General features: G+C 42.2%; 1 protein-coding gene across 3 annotated transcripts in view; it reads right to left on the bottom strand.

Moving 5' to 3' along the window:
• Positions 1-5,602: 5,602 nt before the first annotated feature.
• LOC134356293 (17-beta-hydroxysteroid dehydrogenase type 2-like) overlaps positions 5,603-20,431 on the bottom strand; it is a 58,977-nt gene continuing 44,148 nt past the window's right edge. For 2 of the 3 annotated variants that reach the window (XM_063067137.1, XM_063067139.1), the window contains exons 3-5: positions 17,039-17,224; positions 12,446-12,583; positions 5,603-8,825 (exon numbers count right to left, since the gene is read on the bottom strand). In XM_063067137.1, the coding sequence (XP_062923207.1) occupies positions 8,473-8,825; positions 12,446-12,583; positions 17,039-17,224 (677 nt within the window). In that variant the 3' untranslated portion in view covers positions 5,603-8,472. The remainder of the gene's footprint in view (positions 8,826-12,445; positions 12,584-17,038; positions 17,225-20,431) is intronic. The other variant, XM_063067138.1, reaches the window with a different exon arrangement.

The following is a 20,431-nucleotide window of genomic DNA, read 5'->3' as shown; positions in this document are numbered from 1 at the left end:
GTTTGGTGCTTACATCTCAGTAGAATTTTATGACTTTCTCCATTATATCATGAAAGCTAACAGGCAATAAACTCGGAAGATGAAATTAGCAAACCCACAGAAACCCACAAAGATAGGCGAATATTTTAAAAACTACTTGGCAGGCTGATAGTGTCAATCATATATGGCTTGTCATTTTCTTATTACCTTTTTGGTTGGTCTAACTGTTTGAATTGTGATATAGAAGTTACTTGAAAACTGAAGCAATGCAACAGTAAAGCACGCAGATGAAGTCTACAACTAAGATGGCTGCTTCTTTTTAATTTAAGGCGCATGTCTAGGAACAGAAGCTCCTGTCTGATCATAGTCAGTCTTGTAAGTACACTGAGGGAATAAATGAATCATGACCAACTGTAGGAGCTATGTATCTGTCCCCCATCTGCTTTGCATTCTGTGATGCTGGGTTTACTGTGTTTATTATGGTCACAAGTCATATATGTGGGGATGTGGTAAAAGTGAAGGAAATAAGTTATGTATTCTTGCGTATTTTATGGCAGTTTGTAGCTTGGGACCGGCGGGGTCTATACTGACTGCTGAGATAACGCTCAATAATATTTAATTGTATGTTTACTAATTGCAAATAAAGGGCTCAACTTTTGGAGCGATCATTGGAGCTGTGGGCGCATCACGCACGTACAACAGTCCATGTGGTTGTAGGCAAGTGGCTAATGTTTTCTTCTGATTTTGAATTAGTTTTGCTGCTACATCAGCAGTGTACTGCAAACAATAGCATAACCAGGTTACCACTCAACAATGAAGTCACATTGAAAATCAAAAATAACCTGCAGATGCTAGAAATCAAAAATAATAACAGAAGATGCTAGAAATATTCAGCATGTCAGGCCACATCATTTGGAAGAGAATTAGAGGTAATGTTTCAGGTTAAAAAACCTCATGCAGAACTGGGAAAGAGAGAAAATAAATAAGGAGGGTGGGGAAAGGTGATGTCTCTGATAGGATAAAACCGGGTCAGTGGTCAATGAGTAAGTGGGACCAATTAGAGAGTGAGAACATTCAGTAGACAAGAACAAGCAGAAGAGGAAGGCATGTCCAGCAGGTCAAGAGGGTTATGCCCTCCACTCACAGAGGAATAAAGAAAAGAAAGAATTCCTATCCCTTTTTGCTCTCCTGGAGTGGAGGATATGCCAAGCCTCACTGAGTAGGTATGTATTCCTTGTTCTGCATTTCCCATTTCCTGCATTCATAAGCCTTTGTTTGACTTTGTTCTCACCCTATAACTGCACCCATTCACTCCATAGAAACCATAGAAACTACAGCACAGAAACAGGCCTTTTGGCCCTTCTTGGCTGTGCCGAACCATTTTCTGCCTAGTCCCACTGACCTGCACACGGACCATATCCCTCCATACACCTCCCATCCATGTATCTGTCCAATTTATTCTTAAATGTTAAAAAAGAACCTGCACTTACCACCTCATCTGGCAGCTCATTCCATACTCCCACCACTCTCTGTGTGAAGAAGCCCCCCCTAATGTTCCCTTTAAACTTTTCCCCCCTCACCATTAACCCATGTCCTCTGGTTTTTTTCTCCCCCTGTCTCAGTGGAAAAAGCCTGCTTGCATTCACTCTATCTATACCCATCATAATGTTATATACCTCTCTCAAATCTCCCCTCATTCTTCTACACTCCAGGGAATGAAGTCCTAACCTATTCAACCTTTCTCTGTAACTGAGTTTCTCAAGTCCCAGCAACATCCTTGTAAACCTTCTCTGCACTCTTTCAACCCTATTTATATCCTTCCTGTAATTTGGTGACCAAAACTGAACACAATACTCCAGATTCGGCCTCACCAATGCCTTATACAACCTCATCATAACATTCCAGCTCTTATACTCAATATTTTGATTAATAAAGGCCAATGTACCAAAAGCTCTCTTTACGACCCTATCTACCTGTGACGCCACTTTTAGGGAATTTTGTATCTGTATTCCCAGATCCCTCTGTTTCACTGCACTCCTCAGTGCCTTACCATTAACCCTGTATATTCTACCTTGGTTTGTCCTTCCAACGTGCAATACCTCACACTTGTCAGTATTAATCTCCATCTGCCATTTTTCAGCCCATTTTTCTAGCTGGTCCAAGTCCCTCTGCAGGCTCTGAAAACCTTCCTCACTGTCTACTACACCTCCAATCTTTGTATCATCAGCAAACTTGCTGATCCAATTTACCACATTATCATCCAGATCATTGATATAGATGACAAATAACAATGGACCCAGCACTGATCCCTGTGGCACACCACTAGTCACAGGCCTCCACTCAGAGAAGCAATTCTCTACCACCACTCTCTGGCTTCTTCCATCGAGCCAATGTCTAATCCAATTTACCACCTCTCCATGTATACCTAGCGACTGAATTTTCCTAACTAACCTCCCATGCGGGACCTTGTCAAAGGCCTTACTGAAGTCCATGTAGACAATATCCACTGCCTTCCCTTCATCCACTTTCCTGGTAACCTCCTCGAAAAACTCCAATAGATTGGTCAAACATGACTTACCACGCACAAAGCCATGTTGACGCTCCCTAATAAGTCCCTGTCTATCCAAATGCTTGTAGATTCTGTCTCTTAGTACTCCCTCCAATAACTTACCTACTACCGACGTTAAATTTACTGGCCTATAATTTCCCAGATTACTTTTCGATCCTTTTTTAAACAACAGAACAACATGAGCCACTCTCCAATCCTCCGACACCTCACCTGTAGACAGCGACATTTTCAATATTTCTGCCAGGGCCCCTGCAATTTCAACACTAGTCTCCTTCAAGGTCCAAGGGAACACCCTGTCAAGTCCCAGGGATTTATCCGCTTTAATTTTCCTCAAGACAGCAAGGACCTCCTCCTTTTCGATATGTACAGTTTCCATGATCTCACTACTTGTTTCCCTTAATTCCATAGACTTCATGCCAGTTTCCTTAGTAAATACAGACGCAAAAAACCTATTTAGATCTCCCCCATTTCCTTTGGTTCCGCACATAACCGACCACTCTGATCTTCAAGAGGACCAATTTTATCCCTTACAATCCTTTTGCTCTTAATATACCTGTAAAAGCTCTTTGGATTATCCTTCACTTTGACTGCCAAGGTAACCTCATGTCTTCTTTTAGCCCTCCTGATTCCTTTCTTAAGTATTTTCTTGCACTTCTTATACTCCTCAAGCACCTTATTTACTCCCTGCTTCCTATACACGTATACAACTCCCTCTTCTTCTTTATCAGAGTTGCAATATCCCTTGAGAACCAAGGTTCCTTATTCCTATTCACCTTGCCTTTAATCCTGACAGGAACACACAAATTCTGCACTCTCAAAATTTCTGCTTTGAAGGCTTCCCACCTACCGATCACATCCATGCCAGAGAACAACCTGTCCCAATCCACGCTTTTTAGATCCTTTCTCATTTCTTCAAATTTGGCTTCTTCCAGTTAAGAACCTCAACCCTAGGACCAGATCTATCCTTGTCCATGATCAAGTTGAAACTAATGGTGTTATGATCACTGGAACCAAAGTGCTCCCCTACACAGACTTCTGTCACTTGTCCTAACTCGTCTCCTAACAGGAGATCCAATATTGCATCCCCTCTAGTTGGTCCCTCTATATATTGATTTAGAAAACTTTCCTGAACACATTTTACAAACTCTAAACCATCTAGACCCCTAACTGTTTGGGAGACCCAATCAATATATGGAAAATTAAAATCCCCTGCCACCACAACTTTATGTTTCTTGCAGTTGCCTGCTATCTCTCTGCAGATTTGCACTTCCAATTCTCTTTGACTATTGGGTGGTCTGTAATACAATCCCACTAATGTGTCCATACCTTTCCTGTTTCTCAGCTCCACCCATAAGGACTCAGTAGACAAGCCCTCTAATCTGTCCTGCCTGAGCACTGCTGTAATATTTTCCCTTACAAGCAATGCCACTCCCCCATCTTTCATTCCTCTGCCTCGATCACATCTGATACATCGGAACCCTGGAATATTAAGCTGCCAGTCCTGCCCCTCCTGTAGCCAAGTTTCACTAATTGCTACAACGTGATAATTCCACGTGTCAATCCACGCCCTCAACTCATCCGCCTTCCCCGCAATACTCCTAGCATTGAAATATATACACCTCAGAAGATTTTTACCACCACTCACAACCCTTCTATTAGCGGATTTGCTTGAACTTTTAACATCATTTATTTTCACCCCAGCCACACTGTCAGCTCTGGCACTTTGGTTCCCATCCCCCTGCAAATCTAGTTTAAAGCCTCCCCAATAGCATTAACAAACCTCCCTGAAAGGATATTGGTCCCCCTGTAGTTCAAGTGTAACCCATCTCTCTTGTACAGGTCCGACCTGCCCCAGATCATGCTACTTTACCTGATCAGAGACATCCCCCTCCCCACCTATGGTACAATGTTACAACTTCTTTTGTCTTCATCCTAGTTCCGACAAAGAGTCTTCAACCTAAACCCTCTTTTTCTCTTCCCAAAGATACAACCGGACCTGCTGAGTAGTTCCGGCATTTTCTGCTTCGATATTACGCTGCAGTCACTGTACTATCATTTGCATTGGTACAACTTGGGTAAGACAGTGGGCAACACAGATCACTTTGGCAATGTGAGACCAGAGTATTCTAAAAGCCAATATTCACAGCCTTCAGTGAGTTTACAACAGACTGGCCCGATCAATCTGCACCTAAAATGACCTGTTAAAGCAATAGTTTAAAAATTGCAATGTAGTATTTCCTTATACTCTTTAGAGTTTCCTAAGTGAATAAAAGGGACATCTTGGAGAAGCTCCAATTATGCCACTGGACTCTGTTGATGTGAAGCATGACATGAGGCATTGCTTGCTATATAACCGTCAGCTAGCTGTACATCACATTTAAGATTTAAGACCAGTAATTACAATATAACAACCTCTGTCAATAATAAAGCTGAATGTGGAATTGTCTCATGCTTACCAATGTCAGCTGGCGTACCACAATTTGCCATTTTCAACTAAGTAATATATGCAGAATTTTGCAATACCACCTCAGGTAAAAGTATTTTATATGAAGCTTTATTTTAATTGAATATACACAAAAAAAGAATTCTCAATCCAATCCTAATTCTCCATTGTAAAAGGAAATTATTTAGTATCCCACAAAATGAGTTAGTTGGTCTGCATGCAAATTAAAACTTAAAACAGAGACAAACTGATAAATAAAATTTTAAGAAGTCAATTTTCTCAAAGACATGCACTTATTGCATAAGAGTTAACAAAGGTCATATCAGAAAATGTATTCCAGAAGCCACAATAAATGTGCTGTTAAAAACCCAAAGGACAACAACAAAAGTACATCAAGATGTACTGAAAACAGAAACATGATTGGAGGTTGTCCTTCAGTTCATGCATATGATCTATTCAGTTTTGAAAAATCTTAATACACCTTTAAATACAGTATTGTGCAAATGTCTACGGCACATATATATCACTAGTGTGCCTAAGACTTTTGCATAGTACTGCATTTGTCAGCATGGAGCAGAGAGCAAGTTTGTAAATCTGGAGGGAGCAAAGGATGTTGGGAATGGTGAGAATGGAGTGTTACAGAGAGATGTGGGACGGGTGGCAGAGAAGGAATGCCAGGGACAGGGGTGGTGTGGGTGAAAGCACACCCGCCCTGAGACACCAGGCAAAGTTATTTGATTGCAAGCAGTTGGTACTGTGCAAATGTCCTAGGCACCCTAGTTATATATATGGGCCTAAGACTTTCACACAGTACTTTTGTAATTTTATGCATTGCACTATACTGTAGCCACAGAAAAATCTGGTAAATCTGATTCTGATATGGGTCTCTATTGTGGACAGAGTGTCTAAGAGTGAAAAGGGGGCAGGGAGAGGGGAATTATAGTTGGGAAAAGGGGAAGGAAGAGGGGAGGGAGCAGGAAGCACCAGAGTGAATTTCTATAATGCTCAATAAACCAATTGTTTGGAATCAAATGATCTTGCCTGGTGTCTCAGAGCTGGGTGTGTCTGCACCCATATCACCACCCAACCCTGGCACTCCTTCTCTGCCACCTATCCCAACCCAACCCATGGCACTCCACCCTCACCATTCTCAATATCCTTTGCTCCCACCAGATTTACAAACTCACTCTCTGCTCCACATTGACAAATACAGTACTGTGCTAAAGCCTTTCTTTCTTTTTCAATCTTTTTAATTAGTTTCATAAAATATAAACATAACATAGCAATAATACAAATAGTTGGAGATACATTGTTATACTTAAAATGAGTAATTATAAAACCAAATAGTATAAATTGACAAAACTCCCAATCGTGTAGGATAACAATGAATAATACAGGACAAAAAAAAAACTGGAGAAAAATCATGAAAAAGAAAAAAAAAAGAAAAAAAAACAAACCCCACTCCCCCAAAAAAACTAAACTAAACAGAATTAGTCAACTAAACTAAAAAGACATGGGCAATTCTAACAACGTAAAAATGGAAGAGAAGAAAACCTTAGTGTCAATGACTCCATTCCTCTCAACCAACAGTACAGAGAAGTAAAATAAGTCTGGAAATGGTCAAATTCCATCAAATGAAAATGCTGAATGAATGACCTCCAAGTTTTTTCAAATTTAATGGAGGGGTCATAAACCAATTCAGCAAAATGGATCTTCTAGCCATTAAAGTAAGAAATGCAATCATCCAGCGTGCTGAAGAGGTTAAATGATTTGAGTCTATCATTGGTAATCCAAAAATAGCAGTAATTGGATGAGGTTGTAAGTCTGTATTCAAAACCGTTGAAATAATATCAAAAATATCTTTCCAATATTTTTCCAACAAAGGACATGACAAAAGTCTTAAGCACCCTAGTTATACATAGTATTTGGTAAGTTTGCTTGCTCATTAATAACACAGAAATACAAACTAAAGTAACATGCTAAATCCCACTAAAACTAAAGGTGTAGCAGTACTGAAATTCCAATAAGGGAAATCTTCCTGAGTGAACAAGAAGAGAGGTAATAGATGAGCCAGTTCTCAGATCCAATTAAAGTGATTTGAAATTCTCTAGAGGTCAAGTGCATTCCACAAGCAGAGATTATTAACAAACTCCATTGTGGTTAGTACTGATTTACATCAGAAGCACCATGTGATATCTTTTGAGACCTGAGATCAAGATTGGCTAGAATGCAAACATTTATAGAATGTATGCAAAAAAAAACCCTGTGTTCCTTAATGCTAATTAAAAATAATGCAAAGTTTTCAGAGTATACAGAATCACAGATTCATTGCAGGATGGTTGGGGATATTTGATCCACTAAGTCCATACATGCTTCATGTAAGAGCAATCCAACTAGATACATTCCCAATCCTCTCTACATATTCCTGCAAATTTTGTCTAATCATCCAGGTCCTGTATGAACACAACAGAATGTGCCTCCACCATTATCTTTGGTAGTGTGTTGCAGATCCCAAGTGCCAGAGGCATAAAATAGTTTCTCCATTTTTCATTTTTTTGCTGAACATCTTCATTCATTAACTTCTGTTTCCTAACCTTCTACCTAGGGGACTGATAGTCCTGGAGTGTGAGATGTTGTTTCACTCTCTATTTTAAAACATTGTTTTAGCACTGATTCTAGATACTAGACAGCCAACTTCATAACATCTCGTGCAGTTTCAGTATCAATTTTTTTTTCTTTGGCTACTGAGTTTTGTATCTGTTCTTTTACATTGTGAAATTAAATATTAATGGCATGAGCTTGATGCTTGATAGCAAATTATTTTCTTAAGCAACTGTGAAAAAGATGACAGATTTGTCATCAAAGCAACATCACCTAGATAATGAATTACAGTACAAATAGGAATTATTTTAGTTACATTGAAAAATAATCCTGATGACAAGAGATTAAATATGCCAAAATATTTCCCTTAGCCTTGAATAAAAATCTACTTTCATTACAATGTCTAGGAAAGATTATACAATGTGTAAAATATACAATTAACTTGTAAAAACATTTTTCTGCATAATCAAATAACCATATTTGTTTGAAATGAACAAAATATTATTAATTCCGGGTCTGTATTCAGTGAATTGCAAAGTTTCATAGTCTGTTAATCAAGCTGCAAGTTATTTTTAATTTGTAGAGTAGAAATTGGTAAGTCTGTTATTTGGATATAAAACAAGCATACAAGAATCTGGGACTCTGGTTAATTTACAGAGAACCTTTTTCTCCTGAGGCAGCGGTAACAGGGGCATTAGAGAAATGTTGTAGGCAGTTTATAGCCATTTATGAAAGTCTCTGGGATACTGTCTGTTGAACAGAGCAAATGTGTCTGGTTTGCTCAGGATTTTATGTACATAAAATAGATAGATGCGAGGAAAAATTGTTTTATTAGTAGAATGTACACATCTGTGCTTACTGTAGAGTAGGCTGATGGCAGCTATTGATAGACTCCTTTTTGTTTAGCTCCATCTGGCACATTCTGAATCAGGTCAAATAGCTGAAAAATAAGAAAATCAGAGATAAAGGTGGGAAAATTGTGGTAGAGGAACGGGATCAAGAATGCGCCTAACCCAGGTGTATATAACCTCCTGGGGTTGTTTGCCAACAGTGCAGTGAGTATGTCCTTCAGAACAGGTTGCAGAGTATCAGATACATGACTCTGAAAAGCAGTGTACTGTTCTTTGAGTAAATTTAGATAGCTTTCACCATAATCTTTTCTAACTTCAGGAGAGAGCTGTTGGAAGATTTTCGTGTGCTGTTGGTTCCATTGGTCAATGGTGCCAAAGATACCTGCGGGAGAAACAAAATGGTGAAGATTGTAGGTGGTGCAACATCTGTGGTTCTATGTAAAAATAACATCAGCCAGTCAGCAGAGCTAGATAAATCGCTAACTTACCCAAAATAGTAATTCCTGGATTTTAAGAAACAAAAATCCGTAAAAGATATGGAACGATTTAAATGCCAAAATTCATATACATTTTTGCCATAACAAGTTTTATTCTCCATGCCACTTTAACACTGAAGACAATACAGAACTCATCTCTGTGCTCTTTTAACACACAGGTCGGATGCGAAGATAGTTGCAGAAGGGAAGTATTTGTTGTTACTGATTTTGAGTGACCAAATTTAAGGAAATACAAATTGAGGTGTTGGATTACTAGAGTGGGATTTAGTAGCAGGAACTTTGCTGGTGAAGCAGGGTGGTGGAGGGTGGAAATAGTAGGAATTATGGGCCCAGGATAAATCTTCAGAGATGTTGATACTCAGGAACTTGAAGCTGCTCATCCCTTCACTGCTAACAGCTTGATGAGAACCACTGTGTGTTCTGATTTCCCCCCGAAGTTCATAATCAGTTCTTAATCTAACTGAAACCGAGTGCAAGGTTATTATTGCAACACCACTCAACCAGCGAATCTCTCTCACTCCCACAAACCTTCTCGTCACCATCTGAAATTCTGCCAGCAGCAGCTGTGTCATTGGCAAATTTATATATTGTACTTAAACTGTGTCTAGCCACATGGTTATGAGTGTCAAGAGAGTAGAACAGTGGGCTAAGCACACATACTTGAGCAGCTTCTGTGCCGATTGTCAGCAACGTGGGATGTTATTTCTGATCTGCTCTAATTGGACCCCCGAAGAGGAAGTCAAGGATTCGGTTGCAGAGGGAGGTACAGAGGCCCAGGTTTTGAAGCTCGTTGATTAGTACTCAGAGGATGATGGTGCTGAACGCTGAGCTGTTCCGGTGTAGGTATCAGTATTGTTACCATTGGATCCATCTGCTCTCACTCCTCCTCTTCAGTCTAGGATAGGATTCCTACTTTCTTTACCTTCTACCCCACTAGACTCGACATTCAATGGATGTGTGTCCTGGCTCCTCTGAACCAGATTCCCAATACCTTCAGGTTATCAGACCTGACGCGAAGGGAACAAAGGATTTGACGGACCATTTGGTAAAAAAACTGTGGCTTCATTTTTCCTGCTATTGTCTCTGGCCTCAAAAGCCAGTTTCAGCCCCATTGTGGATGCCGATTAATCTGCCGCCCGTTAGTGGTTCTGAGGTCAGTGTACAGTTAATTTGAGTGCCCCTGCTGCCTGGGCTTGACAGCCTTCCTATTCCCATGATCTTCAATGGATTCAGCAGAAAGGTCAATAAAAAAACAACCAGGTCAAGATGACAGGATTTTAGAGAAACCCATAAAGGAATCAAAAGAGTGGAATGATGGAGATATTTGAAGATGTTAAAGGAAATGGTCTGGAATTTGGATACTTGGTAGATGAAGGATTGGTTGTCAATGTAAAAGGTATTAAGAACATGCAATACTGAAAAGCACAGAATCAGCGTGTATAATCATGTCTGAGGGTTATTGGGTTAGAGCCAGGGAAGAATGATGGCAGATAAAAGGTATTTGGACAGGTTCATAGGATAGAAAAGGATAGGAAGGAAATGGGAAAGTGGGGCTAGCTTAGAGGCTATCTTGTTTGGCATGGACCATTTGGGCTAAAGGGCCTTGTTTCCTGTTGTATGAATGTAACAATGTGAAAACACACAAACAAGACAGAAGAGAGAGGGCCCTGCACATTTGATCATGAGATTTTTCATTTCTGTGTCAGAGATTTTCTTGTTAGATGCAGCTCAAATCTGGTCCAGGTGGATCAGCTGCCCTAGAATAGACTTGACTTGATTGGCAATGGCCTTGGACCAAATCTTGTAATACACGTTCAATAGTGAGATGGATTGTCAATTTCTGATCTCCTCACTCTGCTCTTTCTACTTGTAGTTGAGGGTGATGATGCCCTTCTTCATGGATCCTGACATGCTATCAAGCTAGAAGCATAGCACAGGTCTGAGCCCTCAGGTTAAACGTTATAAAGCTCGCCGTAATTCCCAGTGTAAAGTGGGTTGATTTGTGACTACTTGAAAAAGTTGCACTTTTCCAACCATATTTCTTTCCTGATGATATTAAGACTGAAAACAGCCAGGCAAATTGCCATAAAGATTCCTTAGATTCATTTGAAGGTCTGGTCACACAAGCTTTGAATCAGCTTAGGAAAATATAATATTAAGCATTGTACATTATGCAAACACTGTTACAGTCTAGGCAAATGCAATTTAGCACTATTGATACTTTCAAGCCCAAAAAAATGTATGCACCTTCTCTGTTTTATTAATGAACAGTAAAAATCCTAATACTTCTCCTGTGTCTTATGGTCTTATGGTCTAAGGTAGGGTAGTGGATGTAGCCCATTTGAATTTCAGCAAGATCCTGCAAGATAGGCTGGTCCTGGAATCCAAGGGGAGCTGGTTAGGCGGATTCAAAATTGGCAGAGAGGTAGAAAGCAGAGGGTGGTGATTGGAGACCGATGATTTGTGGTGTGCTGCAGGAGTTGGTGTTAGGATCTTTGCTATTTGCAATTTTTAAGAATGGTTTGGTTGTGAATGGCTTGCAGATAACATGAAATTAAGAGCTGTTGTTGATAGTGAAGAATGTCATCACAGGAGGATTTTGATCAGTTAGGAAAGTGAATTGAGGGATAGCAAATGGATTTCATTCCAGATTAAGTGGGAAGTGATGTATTTTAAAGTCAAACTAGCACAGGATTTATACAGTGAATGGTAGGGCACTAGGGAGTGTACTGGAACAGAGGGGCCTATAAAAGTAAAAGTTCATTGAAAGCAGCATCACATTTAGCACAGTAGTGAAACAGGCATTAAGCATGCTGGTCTTTATCATTTAGGGCACTGACTATAGGATTTAGGACATTATGTTGTAGTTGTATGCAAATAAGTCATTGGTAAGGCCATGCATGGAATACTCTGTATAATTTTAGTCACCCTATTATAGAAGAGTTATGACTAAACTGAAAAGAACACTGAAAAGATTTATGAGGATGTTACTGGGACTGAGAGAGAAGTTGGCCAGACTAATCTTTCTAAGTAGGAGAATGAGGTGTAATTTTATAGCAATGTTTAAAATTATGAGAGTCATAGATAAGATGGACGGTTACAGTTTTTTCCCCAGGGTAGGGGAGTACAAAACTAGGGGGGCATAGATTTGGAGTGAGAGAGGAAAGATTTAAAAGAGACATGATGGGCAACCTTTTCACAGAGAGGGTGGTGAATATATGGAACGAGCTGCTTGAGGAAATGGTTGAGACAGGCACAGTACTACCATTTATGAAGCACTTGGATAGGTATGTGGAATGGTGTGGCTTAGAGGGATATTGGCAGAATGCAGGAAATTGGGAATAACTAGATAGGCGGAATAGATTCAGGACCGAAGAGCCTGTATTCGTGATGTAGTGCTCTGTGACTCACGAATTTAGACCTGTCCATCTGCAAAGAATATCTAGGTAACACAAAATTAATCAGGATCTTCACTGCCTTAAACCCTCCCTATGTTACTACTAACCTGTTTTGAAGCCAGATGGTTGGATGATGACCACTTTAACTCCCCAGATGGCAAGTTCGTATCTCAAAGTATTGAAAAACATGCTTAAAGCAGCTTTTGAGGCATTATATGATACATTCCTCATAAATGGTACACTTCCTGCATTGAGACAGATCAGAAAAACTTTGAAAAAGTCTTGACATTATGAAAGTTTGCCTGGGCTTTCTCAGAACATAACTGTTCATTCTTACCGTTGTTTCATGCAATGCCAGATTAGGCTTTAGATATTTAGAGTCGCATATTTAATACTGCCAAACATTAGAATCAAGGGCCAAAGGTATACTTTAAAAAAAACACTACAACTATTAAGGTCCCAAAATACTAATATCATAAATTGAGCACACTATCTGGATAACCACTTCTCTGGTTTGCAAGAGTTTGGTTGGATAGAATGTCATTTTTTATATAAATCTAAAAACTATTCTCAAATTCACTTAATTAATATCCCACAGCCTATGGACTCACTTACAAGGACTCTTCATCTCATGTCCTTGATATTTATTGCTTACTTATTCTTATTTTTTTCTCAGCTCAAGCTGGTAAAACCTGAGGTATGGGCATAGCCAAGCATACTCATTGCTAGGAACTTTCAGACTATTCTCGTGGTGTGTAGTATTGTAGCTTTCTCGAGATTTATAAATACTGCTGAGTAGGGCTAATTATTTAATGCTATTGTGCAGTGATTTTGCAATGATACTTGTTGTAGATATTACCTACACCCTGTTCATGTTCCAAAGTCCTTCAATTCCTTCTTTTACTTCAGCTTATTTCTGCTGGTTTTCACTTTTTGATTTCTGTATGTTATGTGTGTTTGGAATGGTTATATTTATTAAGTGTAAGTGTTGATTCATACTTCTGGCATCTCTTGTATTTTTCAGGCTCATGTTGCATTTGACGTGTTAATTTCTTCAGCAGAAAATGTACATGGTGTTCAACATCTAAAACTATTCAAAGTTTAAAGAAAGACAACTTGTTACGAGAAGCTCCCAACCATGACAACTTCCAAGATTTAAACGTTCTAACTCTGCTGGATCTGCACGGAATGTAGCAGTTAGCCGTCTACCTGGCATGGCCCCTTTCAAGGTGTAAGATGTTCCCATTAATTGACAAGCATGTTTTGGATGCCAAGAAATGAGTACTTAAGGAACACCGGAACGTAAGTTCAGTGCTCAATCATAAGCCTACTAGTGATTTTTGTCTAGCACTTGTTTTCTGCTCAGTTTCGTGACCCTGTTTGAGACCATGTCTCGATCCCAGCCTCAGATACTCCAGCATTTGGGTCCAAGCCATCCTTGTCAAGGACTCTCATCACAGTATAATCGAACCAATGTGGGCCCAGTGGGGTATCAGAGTTTATCGTCCACTGTGACCAGCCACAGAAAAGATATTCCCAGGCAGAGCCTGGCAACCCAGCACCTCCAAGTAGCCATTGGTCAGCTTTGGCAAGGAGGAAGCCAGAGTCGCCTGGGAGAACTAGTTGGTCCCACTCCAGAGCCAGTACCTCTTTCAACCCCGGAGAGATTCGACGGTAAACCGGGCTCTTGCTATGGCTTCCTCATTCAATGTTTGCTAATATTTGAACTTCAGTCATCCCAGTTCCTTTCGCAGCGCGGAAAAATGGCCTTCATTGTCTCTCTCCTGACTGGAAGATCTCTGGCCTGGGTCACAGCAGATTACGAATATAGGTCAGAGTACTGCACAGATTTGGAAGAGTTTATGACCACCATGAGGAAGGTGTTTCATCACCCTGCCAGAGCCAGCCAAATTTCAGACCTTGGCCCAGGAGACTGGTTGGAACAGGGAGGCTTTGGCCACACTATACCACCACAGACTTCAAGACGAACTGAAGGATGCCCTCACCTTGGGAGAGCCACAGAGAACTTAGAGGTTCTCATTGACCAGTCCACCCGTCTCAATAATTATCTGGCACAGCAAGAGTGGGACAACTTCAGGAGGTTGAAGAGAACCCGGTCCAAGCCCAGTGGACTTGGGGGCAGCAGATAATTTTCTGGATTTAGAAACTGCCCGTTGGTTCAACGTACCGCTGCGAGAGTTGAGCCAGTCCTTGCCCGCAACTGTCGTAGACGGCTAACTGCTACATTCCGTGCAGATCCAGCAAGACTGTGGAATTGCAGATAAGGATAGGGGATCATGTGGAAGATATCAGTTTCTACATTATTGACTCTCCACTCAGACCCCTGATCCTCAGGTACTCTTGGCTGTCCCAGCATAACCATCTATGAACTGGAGTGAGGGGAGAATCATTGCTTGGTCCAGTCATCGTAAGGGGCTTTGTTTATGGCATGGTGTACTAATACCCAGGCTCTCTAGTGACTAGCAACCTATAAGGGGGGAGGCTTTGGTGCAAGGGAACCTGAGACCTTCTAGAGACCTAGTCCAGTCCTCAAGAGCGTACAAGCTGTTCCGGCCAGCTCCCGACACAATCTAGTCAGAATCCCACAGGATCTAGAGAAAGGGAATTTCTAGGAAAGGGGAAGACCAAGCCTGAACGGTCTGGGAGAATTGCTGCTAAGCTGAAGAGAACCAGCTGAAAGGTCTCTACACTGATCCTTGAAGCCTATTCCCGGGAATGCAAGAGCCCTCTGTAGTGCCTCGTTGCCATTGGCTGAGGATACAGACAGGGAGTCAGACTTTGATTTGGCCACTGTTTCCTCAGATAAACTTTGTGAGCTCATAGAGAGGACTTTGAAGCCCGTCGAATCACCCCTGTCACCAACAAAGTCTCAGGAGTCGACCTTGAAGGAAGGTCTGGAGGAGAGAGCAACAACCAAGCCAGTCAAAATCCCTCTGTTTACAAGGACTTAGAGTGAGATCTTCAGCTGAGCAGTGTCACCATTTGATGTGGGTGGAGATCATCCACAACACCTCACAGCACTCGGTGCATGGAATGTCACCATTCGAAAGCCAGTTTGGTTATCCTCCCATCTCTCTTTCAGGAACAGAAAGCAGAGGTTGGGGTCCCTGCAGCAGAAGATCTTGTCTACCACAGCAAGGAGAAATGGATGAGGGCAAGAGAGATTTTGCTGGCCTCTACCCAGGAAGCAGAGACAAAGGCATACCGAAGGAGAAATCTGGGTCCCACATTACAGCCTGGGCAACAGGTCTGACAATTCATTCATGATTTGCCTCTCTGAGTGGAATCTAGAAAGTTGGCACCCAAGTTCATTGGTCCCTTTAAGACCCTGAGGAAAGTAAACCTGGTGGCTTATACGCCAAGTCCCTAAAGATCAACTCCAACTTCCACAGCTCTAAATTAAAACCTGCCTGTTCTAAATTAGCCCCACCACCATCAGCCCTGCCACCACCCAGGTTTATCGAGGAGGAGCAGGTCTTCACAGTGAAAAGACTTTTGGACTTGTGTACTGTTCAAGGTGTTGGGCAATACCTAGTAGTCGGACTGGAGGAAAGGTGCTGAATGCCGGAAAAAGACATCCTGGATCCGACTCTCATCCACGATTACCATCACCGCCTCTCTGAGCAGCCAGGGCCATCAGGAGTCAGCCATAGGGGAGCAGGTCCCATTATGAGATGCTCCCAGCCATGCCAGCTTCCGAGATTTAAATGCTATAACTTTCTGGAGTACGGATGGCTGGCATGGCCTCCTTAAGGGTGTAAGACATTCCTGTTAGTGATAAGCATATCTTGGGCACCAAGGATTGAGTATTTAAGGAACATCTGAACATAGGTTTGGTGCTCAATCATAAGCTTACCAGTGATTTCGTCTAGCATTTGTTTTGTGCTCAGTGTCTCGATCCCAGCCTCGGATATTCCAGTATTTGGGTCCAAGCCATCCTCGTCAAGGATTTTCATCATAGAACACAACATAAAGATTTTTACTCCCTCTTGTTTTGAGATGGATGTAAGAAATAAAATTCTAATTTTGTGAAGGGCTATTATTTCAGTGACGTAGAAAGAAATGGGGATCTCCTCGCTGGCTCTCAGATGATGTAGGATTATATGGAGTAGAGTGGAGCTAATGATGGTGCAACATTGTTCAGAATGGATTCCAGCAACATGGGGTGGAAGGCTTCCTTGACTCTGGAGTCAGCAAAAGGTCTTCAATGAACTTTGTAAGCTGCACTAGAAAGCCCAGCAATAATATTAACCTACTAGTTGAAATAGTTGAACACACAACAGCAAGTCAATCGATGTACCATGAACATTTTCATTTGTGGTGTTGCAGAATCTCAAGGCAACATAATATTCAACAGGATTTACTGAAGTACTTTTAACACAGTTAGAAGTACTTATTAATTATATAGTTGTAATCCTACCACAGTATTGATCTATTCTTAAATCAAATTCTTATTATTACACTGTAAACTAGCAAATGAGTTTTTTTTGATAAACATGAGATTAAAAACATTGGGTTTCAAATATATCTTGCACATTTTCTTAAGAATGTGTATTGACAACTTAACAACATTGCTTTCTGCTAACTAGTTCCTCTATCAGTATTAGCATATTGTGGAATGGATTACAAACAAGGAAAATTGAGTGCATGTTGTGTCTGGATACATGAAAGTACCACACCTGCAAGGCTTGAGATGCAAATGAGCCTGCCTTTGGTTTGCCGAAGTAGTGGAAGAAATACTTTAGTGACTTCCACAGCCCCAAAGAAATTCACCTCCATGCAGCGTTTATAAGTGTTCATGGGGATAAGTTCTGCATCAACTAGTATTTCTAGTACTCCAGCATTGTTTACAATACCCCAGATTCCTAAAGACAAAGAAACATGCTTCAGAGATCAAAATCACATTGCAACAGCTTTACCTGGAAGTTGTGTGTGAAAGGAAGTGGAGAAGAAACTCACTAGTTAAAGAAAATCACAATAAAAATATAAACTAAAGGAGTTAGGGAAAATACGACACACAGCTAGTAAAGTTTATAAGATAAAATGATATCCGCGGTTTTTCTGATTTTCATGTATTCAGGAAACTAATGAAAACTGAAATAAATAAAATGAAGGAAGAAAAAGAAAATAGAATTCTGAAAATGTGAAGTATGAAACTAGCCAGGGGTAAGGATAAAGAAGAAAAATCTTATAAAAGAAGTTGTCGTGGTCCAGTCCGTGAAGTCCGCATTCCCGTTCAAGGTCCAGTCCATCGTTCCTTATTCCAAGTTTTCTAGTTTTCACTTGTCCTTTTGTGTGCCTTAATTGAGTCAGATGATTCCCATTTTGGGCTGGCTACATAAACAGCTCCTGGGTTCAGCTTCAGTTGCTGGACTGTTCCGTTCCCTTCCCCTTCCTTCTGGAGCCTTTGCCTACCTTCACCTGCGTCCACGCTGTGAAGTTCTACTGCTGGAGGAAGACCGGAGCCTTGATGTGTCTAGATAAGGAACTGTCTTTCGTTGCTTGAAACTGTCTCTGTGTCCATGCCTCGGCTGGGTAGGTCCAGCCGTTTGCTGCTACCTTGAGTGAAGATCTGTCTCTCAGTGTTCTGTGTATGAGTCCCAGCCCTATGCCCTGCTCCCTAGGAGGGGTCCTGACTCTGTGTAGAGCCCTGGCGCCAAGTCCTGTTGCCATGGAGGGGTCCCGGCTCTGTGTTCTGCATTCCTGTTCTCTCACGACCAAGGCTCTGCATTCCTGTTCTCCCTCAACCAAGTCAAGACTTCGTGTTCATGCCCTGTCCATGTGCCTCGCCCAGCCCAGAAGAACCTCACCCAGCCTGGTGCTGGGGTTCCCTCGTCCTGTGCTGAGGTTCCCTCATCCTGTCCAGGAATCTCACGTCCAGTCCTGTTGCCACTCCTCGTCCTGTAGCCATGACTTGTCCTCGCCTAGATCCGGGGTCCGAGCCCGAGTCAAGACCCAGGTTCTGCGTCCCTGTCCAGTCTCTGGCTCGGAGTCCTTGTCCAGGTTCCAAGTTCCTAGTTCCTCATCCAGGTCCCGCTTTCCTAGTCTAGTCCTAGCCCAGGCCCTGTATCCTAACCTCATCCAGCGTCGTTTCTTCCCTACTTCCCTTGCTTTCTTGACACACATAGTCCTGTTCCTAATACTTCATTGTCTGTGTCTTGCATTTGGGTCTGCTCCCAGCGCCCCCCTTATGACAGAACAGTCCAGCCAAATATGGACCCAGTGACACAGACACTGTCGTTTTATTCTTGCCACCCGGGTTTCCCTTCTGTTAAATACCCTCCCACCCACCTGTGTTGCCCTTAGTCCTGGATAGCCTGGTCGTTCGCCAGGAGACTCCCATAGATGGGGTAGTACTGTCATGGTCCAGTCCATGAAGTCTGCATTCCGGTTCACAGTCCAGTCCATTGTTCGTTATTCCAGGTTTTCCAGTTTTCCCTTGTTCTTTTGTGTATCTTAATTGAGGCACATGATTTCCATTTTGGGCTGGCTACATAAACAGCTCCTGGATTCAGCTTCAGTTGCTGGACTGATCTGTTCCCTTCCCTTCCCATTCCTTCTGTAGCCCTTGCCTGCCACCTTCACCTGAAGCCTCACCTGCATCCTTGCCGTCAAGTTCTACTGCCAGAGCAAGACCGGAGTCTTGTTGTGTCTAGATGAGGAACTGTCTTTCATGGTTTGGAACTGTCTCTATGCCCATGCCTTCACTAGGCAGGTCTGGCCATTTGCCGCTACCTTGTGTTGGGAACCATCTCTTTGTGCCCTTGCCTCCGCTGGGTAGGTCCGGCTGTTTGCCACTACCTTGAGTGGAGATCTGTCTCTCAGTGTTCTGTGTATAAGTCCCAGCCCTACGTCTTGCTCCTTAGGAGGGGTCCTGACTCTGTGTAGAGCCCTGGCCCCAAGTCCTGTTCCCAAGGAGGGGTCCCGACTCTGTGTTCCGCGTTCCTGTTCTCCCATGACCAAGGCTCTGCATTCCTGTTCTCCCTCGACCAAATCAAGGCTTCGTGTTCTTGTCCTGTCCATGTGCCTCGCCCAGCTCGGTGCTGGGATTACCTCGTCCTGCTCCAGAGTCTCACATCCAGTCCTGTTGCCACTCCTCGTCCTGTAGCCACGTCCTGTCCTCGCCTAGATCCAGGGTCCAAGCCCGAGTCAAGACCCAGGTTCCGCATCCCTGTCCAATCTCTGGCTTGGAGTCCTTGTCCAGGTTCCAAGTTCCTAGTTCCTCGTCCAGGTCCCGCTTTCCTGGTCTAGTCCTGCACCAGGCCCTGTATCCTAACCTCGTCCCAGGCCTGTGTCTTGTCCAGCGTCGTTTCTTCCCCACTTCCCTTGCTTGCTTGACACAGCTAGTCCTGTTCCTAGTACCTCAGTGTCTGTGTCTTGCATTTGGGTCCACTCCCAGGGCCCCCCGTTATGACAGAAGTACTCTAGAGACGTAGGGAGCAATAACCAAGGAACAACCATCTCAGAACTACCACTACTACTGGTGATAGTTCTGAGTAGACTACCCACTCAGAACTCAGAGAAGACTAACCCATCCCCAATAGGAGTGAGCCTGGTAACTTTATATGAATAGCATTTGAGTCTAAACTATGAATCTTGAAATTTAGTATAAGAAGTGATAAGCTAGAACAATGGATCAAACGTGAAGTTATTACAAGGCAGTGTCATGCAAAACAACATACACAAAATGCTGGAGGAACTCAGCACGCCAGGCTGCACCTGTGGAAATGAATAAACTGTGAATGTTTTGGGCTGAGACCCTTCTTCAGGACTGAGAAGGAAGGGGGAAGACACCAGAATTAAAAAGGTGGGGAGATGGGAAGGGGGCTAACTGGAAGGTGATAGGGAAAGCCAGGTGGGTGGGAAAGGTTAAATGCTGGAGAAGAAGGATTGTTATAGGAGAGGACAGTAGACCACAGGAGAAAGGGAAGAAAGACAGGACCCAGGGGAAGTAATAGACAGGTGAGAAGATGTAAAAGGTCAGAGCAGGAAAAAGAGGAGGGGGGGAGGGGGAATAATTTTTTTACTGGAAGGCAAAATTGATATTAATGCCATCAGATTGCACATACCTA

Source organism: Mobula hypostoma, chromosome 14 (assembly GCF_963921235.1).
Source record: "Mobula hypostoma chromosome 14, sMobHyp1.1, whole genome shotgun sequence".
In the NCBI taxonomy this organism is placed as follows: domain Eukaryota; kingdom Metazoa; phylum Chordata; class Chondrichthyes; order Myliobatiformes; family Myliobatidae; genus Mobula; species Mobula hypostoma.
The sequence above is the reverse complement of the archived record's forward strand: the minus strand, read 5'-3'. Positions and strand labels throughout refer to the sequence as shown.